General features: G+C 39.5%; 1 protein-coding gene across 1 annotated transcript in view; it reads left to right on the top strand.

Moving 5' to 3' along the window:
* The first annotated feature begins 861 nt into the window (after window positions 1-861).
* Window positions 862-17482, top strand: part of LOC118223114 (otoferlin-like) — a 37491-nt gene continuing 20870 nt past the window's right edge. The window contains exons 1-22 of the mRNA XM_035409271.1: window positions 862-934; window positions 1370-1496; window positions 1989-2043; window positions 3728-3859; window positions 4089-4151; window positions 4266-4350; window positions 4787-4946; window positions 6462-6648; window positions 6751-6937; window positions 7760-7983; window positions 9397-9505; window positions 9629-9812; window positions 10290-10410; window positions 10824-10924; window positions 11469-11559; window positions 12088-12204; window positions 12451-12603; window positions 12990-13179; window positions 14231-14355; window positions 15882-16016; window positions 16563-16724; window positions 16875-16994. Coding sequence (XP_035265162.1) covers window positions 886-934; window positions 1370-1496; window positions 1989-2043; window positions 3728-3859; window positions 4089-4151; window positions 4266-4350; window positions 4787-4946; window positions 6462-6648; window positions 6751-6937; window positions 7760-7983; window positions 9397-9505; window positions 9629-9812; window positions 10290-10410; window positions 10824-10924; window positions 11469-11559; window positions 12088-12204; window positions 12451-12603; window positions 12990-13179; window positions 14231-14355; window positions 15882-16016; window positions 16563-16724; window positions 16875-16994 — 2877 coding nt within the window. The 5' untranslated portion in view covers window positions 862-885. The remainder of the gene's footprint in view (window positions 935-1369; window positions 1497-1988; window positions 2044-3727; window positions 3860-4088; window positions 4152-4265; window positions 4351-4786; window positions 4947-6461; window positions 6649-6750; window positions 6938-7759; window positions 7984-9396; window positions 9506-9628; window positions 9813-10289; window positions 10411-10823; window positions 10925-11468; window positions 11560-12087; window positions 12205-12450; window positions 12604-12989; window positions 13180-14230; window positions 14356-15881; window positions 16017-16562; window positions 16725-16874; window positions 16995-17482) is intronic.

Here is a 17482-nt window from a genome sequence, read left to right as displayed (position 1 = left end):
AACCCCACATTGCACAGCATAATTTGTGGTAGTCTCTACAGTTGGGAAGGGTTCAGTTGGCCTGGATCTGTGGCTCATCACTCTCTAGCATACCCTGCTGGTCTTCTTGCTAAAGCTATATTTGAAGTGTCTTCTTCTACTTTCTCTCCAACCTTGGATTGTGGGCTGTTTTGTGAAAAAAAAAAACAGCTGGCAACATTGCAGGCTTTGCAGGAATGTGCATGCTTGTCTACGCCCACCCACATCAGCATTATGAGTACGGATGTAGCCTATAAAATTGGACATTCCAAATTGGGGGAAACTGTGGGAAAACATGAATTGTTTGAGGTTATTTTCCACCCATGAACAGGGAACACAAAGGGAATCCATGCCATCATCATTTCTTTATGACTACGTACAATTAACTATTATTCCCTAGAAAATTGAAAGTGTTAAATCATGTATGGTGCTACATTACATACTATTTGAGCCCATTTTATCAATTTTATTTCATGATGCAAACACTCATTCTGTTGAATTAACACCAGACATTTGCTTTTTATGGAGAGAGATAACTCCTCCAAATAAGTTAAATTAAAGTCGATGTTCAGCCAGTCACTTTAAGATGCAATAAAGTTTGATTATTGCGCTCAGAAACATCAGATCATCTAATTGTATTTTCTCTGGAGAACTTGCCTTATAGCAAAGTATAATATCAATTGTGATAAATTTGAGACATGTGACACATTTTATTCTCGCATTCTGTGTATTTTATCCCATTGGACTATGAACATAGTCAGCTGAATTAATCCATCCCATTTTTCTGTGATTTCATGTGATTCCTATACTATGTTTAACCCTGGCTTTTATCTACTACGCAGAGCTGGTTAGGGAGTGTTAGCAGCCATGCCGATTGGAAAGAGACGAAGCTCTAAGGACCATCACCATAGAGGAGGTAGGAGTGAAGGCTTGGGTTAAAGAAATGTATGGGTAAAGAATAGGGTTCCATTGTCCATGGTAACTACTGTGCTCAGTGGTATGTGGAACAAAGGTTTTTTCCTCCATGTTAAGTCCTCAGTTCCTTAGTGATATGTTTTTAATTCATGTTTTCAGTGTAAGCTATAAAACAAACATTTCAGCCATTGATCAGAAAATGGTAATGCTTAGTTAACATGGGAATCCTTCTCTAATGGCAGCTGTCTGATTTGGCCAATAAAATGTCTGAATCTCATACAAATCTCTCACTGATGCCAGATATTAGATATTCCCTCTGATTCTTGGATCGATGCATTTCAAATTCCAGAACTATGATATTTCCTGTGAAATATATTTTCTCAGATCTCTTTGGTACCAGATCTCTGATATTCCTTGTAATGTGCCTGATTATCAGATGAGCCAGCCATTCTTGACACAGAGGACGTGGACGGGCCAGATGTACACTTGGGAGGGGGTCCCGATCCTGACACTGTCTCGCTGGCCTCTGTCACGGCAGTCACCACCAATGTGTCCAATAAGAGGTGAGCACCAAAACATCACAGCTCATTCAGGTTGTAATTTATGTGCACAGTTACAAAAATTACTTTATGGTATATTATTGTTATTATTATTATTATTATTATTATTATTGTTATGTGGTTTTTTTACTATGAGAAAAATATACAGCATTTTTCTCCCACAACATAATTTTTATGTAGTAGTAATTTAAGGCAACTGTCCTTAAATCTCATTTTAAAGAAATCATACACAAATATACACATATACACACACCAAAACACAAACGGACACAAGCACGCACACATGTATGCACATGCACACACACACACATACAGGAGAAAGGGTACATTAATCCTTAATTTTTAAAATTCAGCTCTCAGTTTTACATTTTATATATTCTGTTAAATATTTTACATAAATGCTACATTTCTAATTTAGAATTGGTGGTAGTAATAGTAATTAAGTTTATCTTTCAGTTGTGCTGATAATATTATTCATGTGCATGCTAATTTCAGATCAAAACCTGATATCAAGATGGAACCTAGTGCTGGGAGACCAATGGATTACCAAGTAAGTAGAAAAGCATCCTGTTAAATGTTAAGGTGACACTTTAATCAAGTATTACGTTATTCTGTAATTTAGCATTGTTATTGTTTGCAACTATTATGCCAGGTCTTTATTTCAGCTGAACATTATGCTAGATAAATTGATAATTAGTAGATAAATCTAATCTCATGTGACTCATAGCGCTTACAAATTTTATGTTGTCATTATTTATTAAACAAAAAATTAGACAAAGAAGTCATGTGTGAAAAGTAAGTGAGCCTTATTGCTTCCATATCAGTTAAGAAGGCAATTAGAAACAGGTGCTGCTAATCTAGCACTCACAATTAGTTGATCATCAGGAAGTGCTACCACATGTACATAAAACTGTAACTTTTGAATTTTGCCTGAAGCATTCAGGTTTGTGTTAACTGAGAATACTGAGCATACCGAGCATGGACAAAGGATATCTGAAATATATGAAGCCCATCATTCCACAGTGGGACAGATCATTTACAAATGGAGAACATTCACAAAAGTTGCCGATCTGTCCAGGAGTGGGCATTCCAGCAAATTCACCCAAAAATCATACTGTATTTTCTCCAAGAAATCACAAAAAACATACAGAAAGAATGTGACATACAGGCATCTACAGACCGTTGTCAACATGGTGAATGTTAGATTTCCTGACTCAACCGTCAGTAAGAACTGTATAGGTTGCATGGACGGGTAGATAGGAGAAAACCCTTTCTATCCAAAAAAGAACATTGCAGCATTAGGTTTGCAAAATTCCACTTATATGAATCATAAAACTCATGGAACACTGTCCTCTGGATAGACAAGACCAAATTGGAGTTGTTTGGTTGTAATGCATAATGCCATATTTGGCAAAACCGAACACCAGTCACCACAAGAACCTCATCAAACCATCAAACATTGTGGTGGAGGCATGATGATCTGAGTCTGCTTTGTAGCCACAGGACTTGGATGTCTCACAGTTATTGAATCCATCATGAATTCCTCTCCAGTGTATTGTAGAAGAAAATGTGAGACCAATAGCTAAAGCTTGGCCGAGAGTGGATCAGGTCAGGCAACAGGAAAATTATTTGAAGTACACCAGTAAATATACAACTGAATGGCTGTAAAAGTAAAGATTCTGGGTTTTGGAATGGCCAAGTAGATGTCCAGACCTCAATCCTATTGAGATGTCATTGGCATCAATGAGCTTAAGCAATTTTGTAAGGAGAATTGGGCCAGAATTCCTCCAATGCAATGTAAGATACTACAATTAAAAACAATTACTTCAGGTTATGCGGCTAAATGGGGTTCTACAACCTACTGAATCATGGGACACTCTTGTGCATAGGAGGCTTCTGCATTTCAGCAATGACAAAGTGAAATCTGTTTTGAGTTATTGTACATGAGGTTACATTTATTCACAATTAGAGTTCATTATGAAGGTATTTAAATATAATTGTTAGGCTTACCTTACCTGAACAAAAAATTATCACTGTAACTGAAACACCAACACAAAATCGAATCCCAAAATGAGCTTTGAATATTCAAGTGACCTTTGACTACAGGATGAGGGGCTTGTTTAAATTTGCATCTATTCTTTTGGGAGACAATGCTGACAGGTGAATTATCATGGGCTCATATAGGTTCTTGACAGCACCTCTGTAACTGAGTCTGAATGTGTGAACCTACCCAGGTTAGTGTTACCATCGTCGAAGCCCGACAGCTGGTGGGATTGAACATGGATCCTGTGGTCTGTGTGGAGATTGGGGAAGAGAAAAAATACACGTCTATGAAGGAGTCAACAACCTGCCCCTACTACAATGAGGTGGGTGGCTACCATTTCACTTTTTCAATTGAAAAAAAAACAAGATGCACCAGCCGACGTAATATGACAGCCGACTAACAATAAACACATTTTGATGTCACAGGAGAGAGAAAAGTTCAGATCAGTTTGTTACAGTGGTTACTAGCCTCCAAGAAAAATTCTTATTTTTCTCTTCAGGCATGCAGGAAGTTGTTACAGCTGCAACCTAATTCATCTTTTTCCCTTTCAGTACTTTGTGTTTGACTTCCACGTGCCTCCAGATGTGATGTTTGACAAGATTTTGAAGCTGTCGGTGAGTAAAGCAATCCCAGTGTGAAGCTTGTGCCCTCCTGGTCCTACCTCATGCCCCTCAGCTAAGCCCACTGTTCTCTGACACTTAGATTTTAATGACCTGCTCTTGCCATAGGTGATCCATTCCAAAAACCTTCTGCGCAGTGGGACGCTGGTTGGGATGTTCAAACTGGATATTGGCACTGTCTATTCTCAGCCTGGTAGGAAAAGCACAGATGCTTTGGTCTGTTTAGTCATTGCACCTTTTGTATTTTAGAGTCTATACAGGGCCCTGTTTTCAGCTCTACACTGCTGGGTGATTATGGACTACAGTCCTGATTAATGGCAATGGAAATGCAGAAATGTGGCTGACATTCAACCACCATTTGCCACACAACTGAATGCAGGTGTTAATTTTTTCATCACAAACAGTGAGTTCAGATATTGCCAAAAGTGACTCACTAAACGTTTTTTAAAGTCAAAGTTAAGGAAAGAATGTTCTCACTTTTTGCAAGGCTAAATGCATCATGTGCTCATATGCATCAGAAGTAATCAAAATTGTGTTTGTACTGTATATAGTTAATTAATTTCTGATGCCTGTTTGTTCTTTATGATTACTTTTAAAATGCTGTTCATCCTGCTTCTTAACCCTCAAAGAGCATCAGTTCTACCACAAATGGGCCTTCCTTTCTGACCCGGATGATATTACTGCTGGGTGTAAGGGCTACATCAAGTGTGACATCGCTGTGATGGGGAAGGGAGACAACATTAAAACTCCTCACAAGGCCAACGAGACTGATGAAGATGACATTGAAGGGTAAACCATGTCGGAAGACATTAGTTTGAGTCCAGAGGTCAAATCCTGTTCATAGCAATGAGCTAAGTTGAAATTGGAAAAAAGTTAGTTATGAACACTTAATTGTTGTCCTCAAAAAAAGTCCTCAAAACATACTTTAATGCAGTCATGTCTGGCTTTTTTTCACTGTTGCTGCCTTATTCAATCAATAATTTGCTTGATCTAAATTCATTTAGGGCCATATTTACTAAGAATTTGTGGGGGTTTTGTAGACGTTAATGAGACAAATAGCATTTTTCTATATTTACAAACATCATCAAAATGTAGTTGCAAATGCACACATGATCTTTAGGAACCTGTTCGAGAAGTTTGGGAGACGATGACTATGGAGATGGCTATTGGGTACAGAATTAAACAACGTGAAATATTAAAACTGTGTCCAGAAGTTTTTACGAATGAGACGAGTTAACATTTTCTCGGAACATTTAAAGGTGACAGTACCTGTCCATTACATCCATGGATTTTGACACCTGTCCAAAACTTGACTTTAACCAGAGAAGGAGTGGTACAAGGAGGTGCACATCCGCACCAGAAATGTGGTAGAACGCACATTCGGCATCCTTATGAGCCAATTTCCTTGTCTGGACCGTACTGGTGGAGCACTCTTGTACAGTCCAGAGAAAGTGGTGCTGGTGTGGTCTGCTGCATGATCCACAATATTGGGATATGCACAATGGAATGGCAGAGGAACTGTTTGAAGTGAAGTGAGAGGAGGAGAGCGGGGCTCCTGAACCGATGTGTAGGAGATGGTAGACAGAAGTGTGCAGAAGTGATTAGCTATTTTTTATAATGAGTTTTTCACCTTCGTTTTTCCCGCTCCTGAATAAGTCCTATTTAAAGGGGTAGTTCACCCAAATTGCATAATTCTGTAATAGTTGTCCATGGGCAGTAGTTTCCATAAACTGGCCCATCTGTTTCTTCTGCTATGCTGCAGCTAATAATGGATTTCAGGGTCCAATTTCAGTATTAGCAGCAACATAGCAGGAGAAGAAGGGCCAGTTTGTGGAAACTACTACCCATAGACAACCATTACAGAATTATGCAATCCCTTTCATTAATGATCTTATTATATGGCATCTTTTCTTTGGTGTGTCACCTGATGTATTGCCAATTGTTTGCGTCCCTGGCGGCTGGCAGTAATTAGCATGTTTAGTAAATATGGCCCTTACTGTCTCAGCTCTGAGAGTGATATTGATTAATATCATAAAAAAGAGAGCTGAAAAGGAAACTTTATGTAAAAAGTGTTAATTTATGAAAATTTCCCATTTTCCATTTTCATTGTTAGAAAAATTATAATGTGTTTCCTGGTTTACCGAGTAGAGTTGATGATGGTTCCAAAGAGCAAGGCTGCCTCTGAATGTATCCTTTACAAAGTTGTAATTCTGTATGTGAGCTTGATTTGCAATGTACCTGGTGTCAGTCTGTTTGAAGAAAAAAAAGATTTTCCTAGAAACATAATCTCTTATTATATTTCAGGAACCTCTTGTTGCCAGAAGGAGTTCCAACAGAACGTCAATGGGCACGCTTCTATTTGAAGATTTACCGGGCTGAGGGGCTACCCAAGATGAACACCAGCATCATGGCCAATGTGAAAAAGGCCTTCATAGGAGAGAACAAAGATTTGGTGGACCCCTACGTTCAAGTGCTCTTTGCAGGGCAGAAGGCAGGTTTTCTTAAGCAGGGCTGATATTGTATTGGTTCATTTAATATGAGCTGATTCTGTTGTTGGCAACGGAGAAAATATAACAAAAATGTTCACAAACAGGGGAAGACCTCGATTCAGAAGAGCAGCTATGAGCCCATCTGGAACGAGCAAATCATCTTCACAGAAATGTTCCCACCCCTCTGCAAACGCATGAAGGTCCAAATTCGGGATTCGGACAAGGTGAACGACGTGGCCATTGGGACACACTTCATCGACCTACGGAAAATCGCCAATGATGGAGACAAAGGTGGATCTGGGCTGTGTGAGAGCAGAGTGACTGCATTGGGCTGTGTGCGACAAACAGGTTCCAATTTAATCAGAAATGTTATTTGGTAAAGCAGTAAAGATGACATGCTATTAAGACTGTGCATGGATTTAGCGCTACTCGATAGCTCACTCTGTTAAGGTACCAGTTCAGTGAGTGGATGGGCGCCATGGTCTGGACTCTGGAATTTGCCTACTGTGGCCAGCAGCCTTGTGGGATCACGCTTAATTGACAACTACATTGCCTAGAGAGGGAGGGTTTTATTTTGACCTGCGCGCTAGAAAAGCTTGCACAAGAGGGGGTTTTGCGATCACTTGTGTGTGTGTGTCTGTCTGTCTGTCTGTCACAGGTCCTACAGTTTTGCTGATTTTTCTAATCAAATCAGTCAAGGATAAATAAAAAATGTATATTTTTCATTAATGTCTATTGACATTAATGTTCAGCATAAATGTTACACTATTGGAACGTGCAAGCGTGATACTACACTTTTTGCACAACGGTTAGTATGGCTACACAATAGACTATTGAGTGGATTAGAATAGTATACATGGGCTTCCCAATTTCACAAATCTCAACTAAGACTATATAATTCACTTTAACTCTTTATGTTCTAGTGAATTATATTTCTCTTTGTGCTGACTAAATTTGTAATGGGCTATGTGTGTGACAAATAATTACGTATATTTAATAAAGTATATACCACTAATACTACTGGTGCGGTTACTGCTACTACTACTGTTGTAATAGTGGAGGAATATTAATAATGTTAATAGTGCTATTGTTATTCCTCTTCTTTCATGGCAGGATTCCTCCCGACCCTGGGTCCAGCCTGGGTGAACATGTATGGCTCCACTCGGAACTACACCATCATGGATGAGCACCAGGACCTGAACGAGGGGCTAGGCGAGGGCGTCTCCTTCCGAGCGCGGCTCCTGGTCAGCCTGGCCGTCGAGATCCTGGACACCAGCTCCCCTGACGTCATGAGCTCCACTGAGGTGCAGGTGGAGGGTATACCCAACATCTCAGAGGTCAGCAGCCCTAACCCGGTTCCCAGAATTCTACATTAACTGAAAACTTGCATGTTTAAATCCAAGGTGGGGCATTGCCATTAACCCAAATTGCTTAATTAAAAATATCCAACTTTTTATATTTATGCATTTTAATAATAAAAAATAGATTTAAAAAATGGCTTTTCAAAGCCCTCATCTGAGCAGCTTCTACTGACATATACACATGCCAAATATAATTCGATAATGTTCATTTTGTCCTTGTTATAGTTGAAATATCACTACACATTTTGCGGTCATCGCTTGAAATTTATTTCACGTTTTATATAAAAATAAAATAGAGACCTTGTATTGTTTTGGGCATGCCTTTTGGAGACTTAGTTTGTATTCGGTATGTCTACTCAAAACCATAATTTCCTTTATATGTTCATTTGTCCTGAGTATATAACATGTGTCTCTATGTGTGCTGGCCTTGTCTCTCCCTCCCCCACCACCATTGTTGTTGTTGTTTTTTTTTAAAAATAAATAAAAAATATTGATCACAAAAAAAGATCCTTTCTAACAGGCCCTCCCTAAAGCCTGCATTAATACTTTGTCGCATGACCCTTTCAGCAAGTGTCCTACGACAAAAATGACATATTTTCAACTGAAAAAATTGTTGCACAACACTTCTTCAGTGTTGCTGCACAGTTTTGTTATGCCGTGGACCGCGTCATACTTTGTTGCTCAGTGATTTGACAGCCAGATGGAACACAGAAATTCATTGTCATAGATGCTTTTTTTTCACTCCACTCCATTATTTTGTTTTTTACCTATGTTGATAAACATGGAGGGAATAGAGGAAAAACTGTCAGAATAAATAATAAAGTATTGTATGTGCAAAGGGATGGATTTGGTTAAGTCATTGAACCAGTTTGCCAGCATCATAAAATAATTTAAATGCCTGTTTTCATCCAGCATGTAACACATTTGCTTCACTTGGCTAGAATGTATTTGCCTTGTTCGTCCCTCATTTGGTTTATCTGACTGGCAGACCACCTTGTTTTTCTGTTCACATCATTTTTTTAACAAGATTTAAAATTTCTTTCTCCTCTGTCTCAATAATTTCTCTGGGTGACACCATGTTTTCATAAATGTAAACATCAGCAATATGGCACCTCTCATTACCATAGAGACAACAGGTCCCTCCCCGCGGGCCTCCACTGAAGAATGAATGCGAAACGTACAGCAACACCTTCATTTTTGTTGCATGACACTTGTCAAAATGTTGTGCGACAAAGTATAAATCAGGCTTAAGATCCATTTTGGCATCACTTACAGTAAATATTCCTATGATAATGATTTCTCTGTCTTGTGTTACCCTGCCGTAGTAACGCTGTTTTTGTTTGGTTAAGTCCTACTATAGTATTATTTGTTACATTTGGGTTGTTTTAGAATGCCACTGGAAAGATTGAAGAGTTCTTTCTCTTTGGAGCCTTCCTGGAAGCCACCATGATTGACAGGAAGATTGGAGACAAACCCATCAACTTTGAAGTCACAATAGGTAGCTGAGTTCCCGAGCCTTGAAAGTGTCCCCATCATGTCCTGTCTCACAGTCATATCAGCAGCATGTTTCAGCACACAGGGAAAGTTCATTTGTGCATTAACCATTAGACTACCATATTAGGTAACTATGGAAATGAGATTGACGGGGTGACCAAACCAAAGACGGGGAGGAAGAAGAAAGATGGTGGAGGGAGCGATGAGGAGTCAGACCTCATCCAGGGCTCCAGTGATGAAGAGACGGAGGACGACAGGGACCTGGTTTCAGTCGCCACCACCCCACCTATGAAGCCCGTCATCACAGACAGGTTCGGCCCACCAGGATAGTCTGGAACTGTGCTGTGGAGAGGTCGCTTACAGCTTTGAGAATACTCAATAGCACTGTATGACATTCCATGGCACCAGGGGTTGTTCCATTGGACAGTGAACCATGGCCTGTATTTCATACTTGACTAAACAATAAATGCAAGTGTAACAATGGTTAATGTAATGACCACTGGTTAGTGCAGTAAGTTATTGCATTAGCTGGCAAAAGTTATTACAGTAACCATTCAAGATTTTTATTACATTAACCAGCTGTTATTGCATTAACTAGCAGTTATTACATTAAAGAGGACACAGTTAATACATTCATCGTTTTTTTATTACATTAACAATTTTATTACGTTAGCCATTGTTACAGCCAATGATAGTTTTTTGTTCATAAGACCTGTTTTGTGAGTTAACTCATATCTTTGCAAAGATATAGGCACATTTGTCCCAAGTATATGTATGTGTTTTCCCAGGAATTATTTCCATTTGCCTTACTTTGAGACAAAGCCATGCATTTACATCAAGAGCTGGTGGCAGGACCAAAGGAGGCGACTTTACAATGCCAACATCATGGACAAGATTGCAGACAAATTGGTTTGTCTTTTTCTGAACACTGATTACTTGTGTTTTAAATGCTGCAGCACATCATTGTCCATGTAGACTGAAGAATGGTGGTATCACACACTGAGAAGGAGAGTGAAAAGAATTCTCAAAAGAGTTGAGAAAGAAAAGAAGACTGCTGTAATTCAGGAAAATGCAAACAGATTGGCTCGTTCTCTTGCTAATACTGTAGATCAGAGGTCTAAATACTGAAGAACACTATCACTTTTGCAGGCAGAAATGCAGGTGTGACTCTTAAAAAAATACATGACTGCAGATGTAGGGTATATTTCCGCCCACAAGTTACATTTAGTTGGATTCTTCTTTCATGAGTTCATCACACTGAGCCAGGTAGCTTCTGTTGGTTGTTTGTCACATGATCACCCCATTTGTTTATCCTGTGACAGGAAGAGGGGCTGAATGATGTCCAGGAGGTCATTAAGACTGAGAAGGCATATCCAGAACGCAGGCTGAGGGGGGTCCTAGAGGAACTCAGCAATGGGTGCAGGTTCGTAGCAGTTATGAATTGTCCTTATATAGCAGCTCAGTGGCCACCACAATCCTATGCTTTACACATTATCATTTTTAATACACATTATCATTTTAACACTGGTTGTGTGAAAAATTCAATCAATCATTAAAAATGTATTTTTTCACTGCATTACCAAGCACCCGGCAGAGTATGGTTCTTTCACCAGGTGAAAAACCAGACAGCCTGGTGAGAAAACACATAATTAACTGAATCCAAGAAAAGGCTGTTATGAGAAACTCCTGGAAATCAGTCAAATAGAAAACCAATGAATTTTGGCATGAAGATTTTGTTTTGGTACTATTCTTAAGGGCATAGCTTTAGAGATTCACCAGGGATTTAAACTTTCATCTACACTTGCTCACAAGCCTATTTCTCTTACCAATAGCCTTTTTTGTCTATTTATAATGTTTATGCCTTCTTGTTTCCTAACAATCTTAAGTCATAGCATAGAAACTGTGCACTATTAAAATTTTGGCTCTGACCATCATGTAAACACTGATTGCCATTTTTAACTTCACAGTCGTTATGTAACTCTGGCAAACAAGGACCAGAATCAGATGGGAAGAACCAAACTGGACCGAGAGAGACTCAAATTCTGCATGAGAGAACTGGTGAGACACATCAACCACATAATATTGCGTTGTGAATCACTGGTGATTAAAGTCTAATTTTCCTCAGACTTTGGCTTTCTTGTATGGTTATGATGATAATGTTATTGTAATGTAATGTTTCTTTAATTTTTTGATAATTTAATTTTTCCCATTCAAGGAACAATTTTCAATTTCACAACTATGTTAGATAAATCAAAAATCTTTATTGATTCAATTTAAATGATAAGAACTAAATAATTACAGAAATACCATCCAGTAACAAACGTTTAGGAAAGCTAATCAAGGTTTGGCAAAGCTAACTTATGTTAAAGCAAAGCTAACCTTTTATGTACTGTGGCTGTAGCTGCATTGATAGCATCACTGGGATTTGTGATGTATGGAATGACTGTTATGTGTTTGTATTTGAGTTGTATTTGAGGAAGATAATGTGTTGCAGTTTTGGATCCCTCTGAAACTGTTAAAGCTGGGATTCTGGTTTACTGACTGGTACCGTATATTCTTTTGATTTGGTTCTGTTGGTTCTGCTAGGAAAATATGGGTCAGCAGGCAAAGATCATTCGCTCCCAGGTGAAGAAGAACACAATAAAGGAGAAACTGAAACTGGTTCAGAATTTCTTGCAAAAGCTGCGATTCTTGGCAGATGAGGTACTGCACAAAAATACACTCTTCTTCAGTTTCATTTCAAGCAAAAGCCTTGGTCAAATATTAACATTATAATTTTGACCAAATGCTGAAATGAATTCAGTTGCATGCTGAAACAATCATGGTGATCAAATTCTGAAATGATCATTTCTGTCACATGCTTAAATGTTAAAATCAAGTTCTGTCAAGTTCTGCAATGGTTATTTCAGTGGTTTACTGAAATGCATGTGTTCATTGCGTGTCTTTTAGCCTCAGCACAGCATTCCTGACATCTACATCTGGATGATGAGCAACAACAAGCGCATTGCGTACGCCCGTGTCCCCTCCAAGGACATCCTCTTCTCTCCGGTGGATGAGGAGAGTGGCAAGGACTGTGGAAAGGTCCAAACACTCTTCCTTAAGGTACCATTCAGATTCCCTCCTGCTCTTTTCTATATTTGCATTTGATTTACTAAATGTTTGCAATGTGAATATGAAAAATAAATATTTTATGACACCTCTTGACACTGCACTTCTGCTGGTGTTGATCTTGACTTGAGGTGTTCTGTAAGTTGCTCTGCAAAGTGTCATGGCAAACTTGATGAGGCTTCTTAATCTTTTTCTTCTCATCTTAAATTTTTTTTTGTAAGAGAACAAATATACTTTTGGGAAATAATTATTAACCAGGACCCTTTTTATTGGTATGTCTGCAGTTCATGCATAATTCCTTCATTCTTCAGCTCCCTTCAGCACCCATAATTAACCCATAAGCTAAGACCATCTATTACTTGTTCTCTGTGTCCATTCAGCTGCCGGGTAAGAAGGGCTTTGGGTCTGCTGGGTGGACAGTGCAGGCCAAGACGGAGCTGTACCTCTGGCTGGGTGTCAACAAGCAGCGCAAGGACTTTCTGAGCGGCCTTCCCAATGGCTTCGAGGAGAACAGGGCGGCAAAGGGGCCTGGCATGCTGTCATCTCCTCCCATCAGTCTCACCTACACAAGTAATAAAAAATAATAAACAATATTTTAATATTTAATTATAATAATGCTCATAATCATCATCATGATCATCATTGCCATGATTACAATGCTAATAATAATGAATTACATTTCTAAAGTGTCTCAAAAACTCAAAGCATTTTACAGTTAGTGGGGAAACTCGCCTCAAGCCTTGTAAATGTGATGCATGACAGCCATTTTGTGCCGGAAAGCTCACTTATCACCAGCTGTGGTGAAGAGTGTGAATAAGCAGCCAAATAAAATGCACCCTTGGGCTGCTGGTGGCTTACCCTGAGGCTCTCTTCTAATGGATAGATAGGCCGCATGCTCTGGTATGAAATCCTGGCTATGGACGACAGCCACGCGCATAAAGCACTAGCAAAACCCAGGGAACAGACGTTTTCATTCAGTCCGGGTGACAGCATCTCATCATGCACCCACAACCCCTGCTGGTTGGTTAGGCAACTGCAAGCCATTCAAGTCTTCCTTGAACTCTTGTCTGTGCAAGCCTGAATTACAAACGGGGCATCAGAACAATTGGTATGATAAGAATTGGGGGCTAACATTGAATGATTCAGAGGAGAGCTTCTAAGAGCTGTCCCGGATGTTGCAGCAACAAACACAGGTTAATATAATTGGGCAATCTGAATTGGGAGGAAAAAAGGGAAAAAACCATAGAAAATGGCTGCTTTTAGCTTAACTTTATAGGCCAGTCAACGGCTCTGTGGCATTGGCCTTAATATTTCTCCCATGAAAAAATATTACTGTTGAAAGCCTGGTTGAGTCTGTATGATTTATGTTTTCTTCTCTGGTGTGTTGTCACCTGGTTACCTGGTTAAAATAATTGAATTTATTTAACCATGGACCTCACAGAATATTGGCTTGTTAGCCAAACAATGATTCGCCCTAGGACATATTCAAACATACGTGCAAATCTCATCTTCACTCAACAGCACTGTTGATGTGGTGAGAGATTGTGGGGAGTAGAAGAGTGCCAGTACTGGTTTCAGTGTGCCTTTGTTCAAACCGAGCTCTCTGGTGTGTTCCCCTCAGTGAAGCAGGTGTTCCAGCTCAGGGTACACATGTACCAGGCCCGCAGTCTGTTCGCAGCCGACAGCACGGGCCTCTCCGACCCCTTCGCCCGCGTCTTCTTCTCCACCCACAGCCAGGTCACCGAGGTGAGAGGGACGGTTGCACACTTTCGGGCACTCGTCCGTGCATGTGATGAATGCAGCAGACACACGTGTGCCTTGGTGTTAGAGAAAGGGCTAACACAATACACCGTATATGTAGACCTCTGTTCTGTGAACCAGGGAGTGATTTATCCCTTAATGCTGAGGGCTAGATCCACAAAGAAAAAAAATTACAAGCGCAGTTTGTGCTTCTTATTGCGAAACAGCCCAAGTTCCATATTCTCTGTTGCATTAGTTCACATTTGAGGCTGTGCATCCTCTCAATTGTACGAGGTCAATTTTTTTCAACTTAGAAATGATTCATGGTGCCAAGTTGTCTCCGAATGCGCAAATAAAGTTAATTTAAATTTGACGCACAAATAATGGTGCAACAATACAAACAAAGAAGCAATGGGCCACAGATGAGATGACCTGCAAATGAACCTCTTCAGTATTTCTTGTAATAGTTTACTCTGTAAATTTTGGGCCATTTTGAATGAATGATTTTCATTGAAGTGGCACTGTTATTGGAGTTTAATTGGAGTCTAAATATTTTCTTCCATAATTAAATAGTCTTCTAAAACTGTAGCAGAAAACAAATTGCAGGGGTTAGGTTCAATGTCATCTTTTTCATCAAGCAATTCTTGTGTGTCTGTAAAGATGAATAATTTACAGATGATTTGCTCTCTTGCATGCCTAACATGTTAGCTCTATTTCCCATTACAGCTATGAGCTGTAGCTGCCTAGTTTATGCATTGCATGGAAATGGACCACACATATTACCATCAGATTTTATGTAATTAAAAAAAAAAATCCACGTATTTTGCAAGTGGTAATTTAAAATCTTTGTGAATAGGCCATGCCCTATATTGAGCTGCATTTGTATTAAAAAGTAGTTATTTTGGTGCTGATTTATGCAGATTACCCTATTTAAATATGCATGACCTAGACGGCACACCATGTCACTACTTCCCTGGTAATGCAGTTGTGTGCACTTTCCACCCACTGCGGGTGCTTTGCTAATTATACGTATTTTTTTTCTTAAAGTATTTAAGACATTAAAAAAGGTTGCGTAGTGCATTTAAAAATATATTTAAGGCATCCATGAGTGTGCTGCTTTACAATGCGTGCTTAGTCTAATGTAGTACCTATTCTTGACTATGTATTTTCTTCAGCATTTCTTTACAGTACATAGCACCTGCAATATCACTTTAGGACTGAATTCAATCAAAATTAGTTAAAATTAAATTTTACTTCAAAATAACTACAACTGCTTCTTTTCTTCAGCTGCACAGTTTCCTAGTTGATTTTGGTGAACTTTTCAACTTCAGACTTGTGCTTCAACTTAATACTGGAATTTAATTGTGAGTCAGGCAAAAATGTTGGTTTGCCAATGTCAGGCTCCATAAAGCACATAAGTATGAACAGCATCATTCTGATCATCATTCCCTCATGTCTGTGAAGGGGAAAGAGGGAAGATAAATTGGGCTTAAGACATGTCAAAATGGTGCCCTTCTATTTTGTCACCTCAGGTGTTGAATGAGACCCTGTGCCCAACATGGGATCAGCTTTTGGTGTTTGATAATGTGGAGCTCTATGGCGAGGCCAGCGAGCTCCGGGACGACCCGCCCATCATCGTCATAGAGATCTATGACCAGGACACAGTGGTGAGCTCTCTCTGCATGGCTTCTCATTCAAAATGCACCTATATGTATATCTAAACAAACTAATTTGATTACATAGAAACATCATTAGAATATAATTAATTATGCATTGTTATATAAATTACAGATTTCCAAATTGTATTTATTAATCTGAAATGTAATAAATAAATTCATTTCAGAAATAAAATACAATTGTCTAAAATTAGTCATTTTAATATTATACCTTATACATCTGTCGAACTGCTGTTTTATCCAGCTTCCAGACCCCCACCTGTTTGTCGTTGTGTAATCTTTAATCTTTCTCATGCCTGGAGATTGTTTGTACTGTACTGTAGTCATGATAACATCAGGATGGCATAGGAGCAAAACAAGTCCCCATACAAGACAAATATTGAATCTTTCAACTGGTAATACCTCTGTGGGTCGCAAATCGATGGACACCCAACATATCCCTACATCCCTTTGAATTTTACATCCCTATGTTTTACTTATTGTCTCACTGATGTTAAAAGGCTGTGGTGCTGACTGTTTTGTGTGGCGGGATTCCAGGGCAAGGCCGAGTTCATGGGCAGGACGTTTGCCAAGCCTGTCACTAAGATGTCGGACGAGGATTATGGTCCCCCTCGCTTCCCCCCTCAGCTGGAGTATTACCAGGTTTACCGGGGAAACTGCACAGCAGGGGACCTGCTGGCCGCCTTCGAGCTGCTGCAGGTGAGCCAGGAGAACATGAATGTGCCGTTTCATGCTCATTTAGTGCCTATGAAGAGACTGTATAGTGCTTATACAAACTTTATGTAGCTCACAGAGGATCCTTGATTACTCATCATCATCGCTGTCCAAATGTTTATTTTGCTACTGCAGCTTGGCATAGGTGGAAGAGCAGACCTGCCCCCCATTGATGGCCCCACTGACATGGACCGCGGCCCCATCCTCCCGGTACCCATGGGCATCAGGCCGATACTGAGCAAGTACAGGATTGAGGTGAGAAGCCTCTCTTCATCCAAACAAGTTCTGTCACAGATCACTTAGCACTTGCCCTATGATGACACCTAGGGGTGGAATGTAGTACAAACAAAGAGACAGCCAGTTGTAGAAATGCCAAGGCAAATAGTCCTGGGTTGTAGATTCTATTGCGGTAGTGTATTTAAAAACTTTTAATCGAGTAAACTAAAACCATTATGTACACATCCAAACTTCATAAATACTGCACCCCTCCACAAACATATTTTATCTAGATGCAACTAATCTGGTGCAACCAAGATATTCACTAGATAAAAGCATTTTTTATCCACTTGTTATACCTGAGCGATTGGTTTTGTAAATCAACTGTTATAACCCGTTGCTTTGGTTACGTTTCCTTCTATTTTAGGATTTCTAAGCCAACAGCTTGAACATTTTTGCATAGTGATTTAGAACTGAAATGAAGCAAATTACCTGGAGTACCATGCCTGTACACAGATATAATGCAC

The sequence above is a fragment of the Anguilla anguilla genome, chromosome 1 (genome assembly GCF_013347855.1).
Source record: "Anguilla anguilla isolate fAngAng1 chromosome 1, fAngAng1.pri, whole genome shotgun sequence".
Classification (NCBI taxonomy): domain Eukaryota; kingdom Metazoa; phylum Chordata; class Actinopteri; order Anguilliformes; family Anguillidae; genus Anguilla; species Anguilla anguilla.
This window is presented reverse-complemented; position numbering and strand designations above follow the sequence as displayed.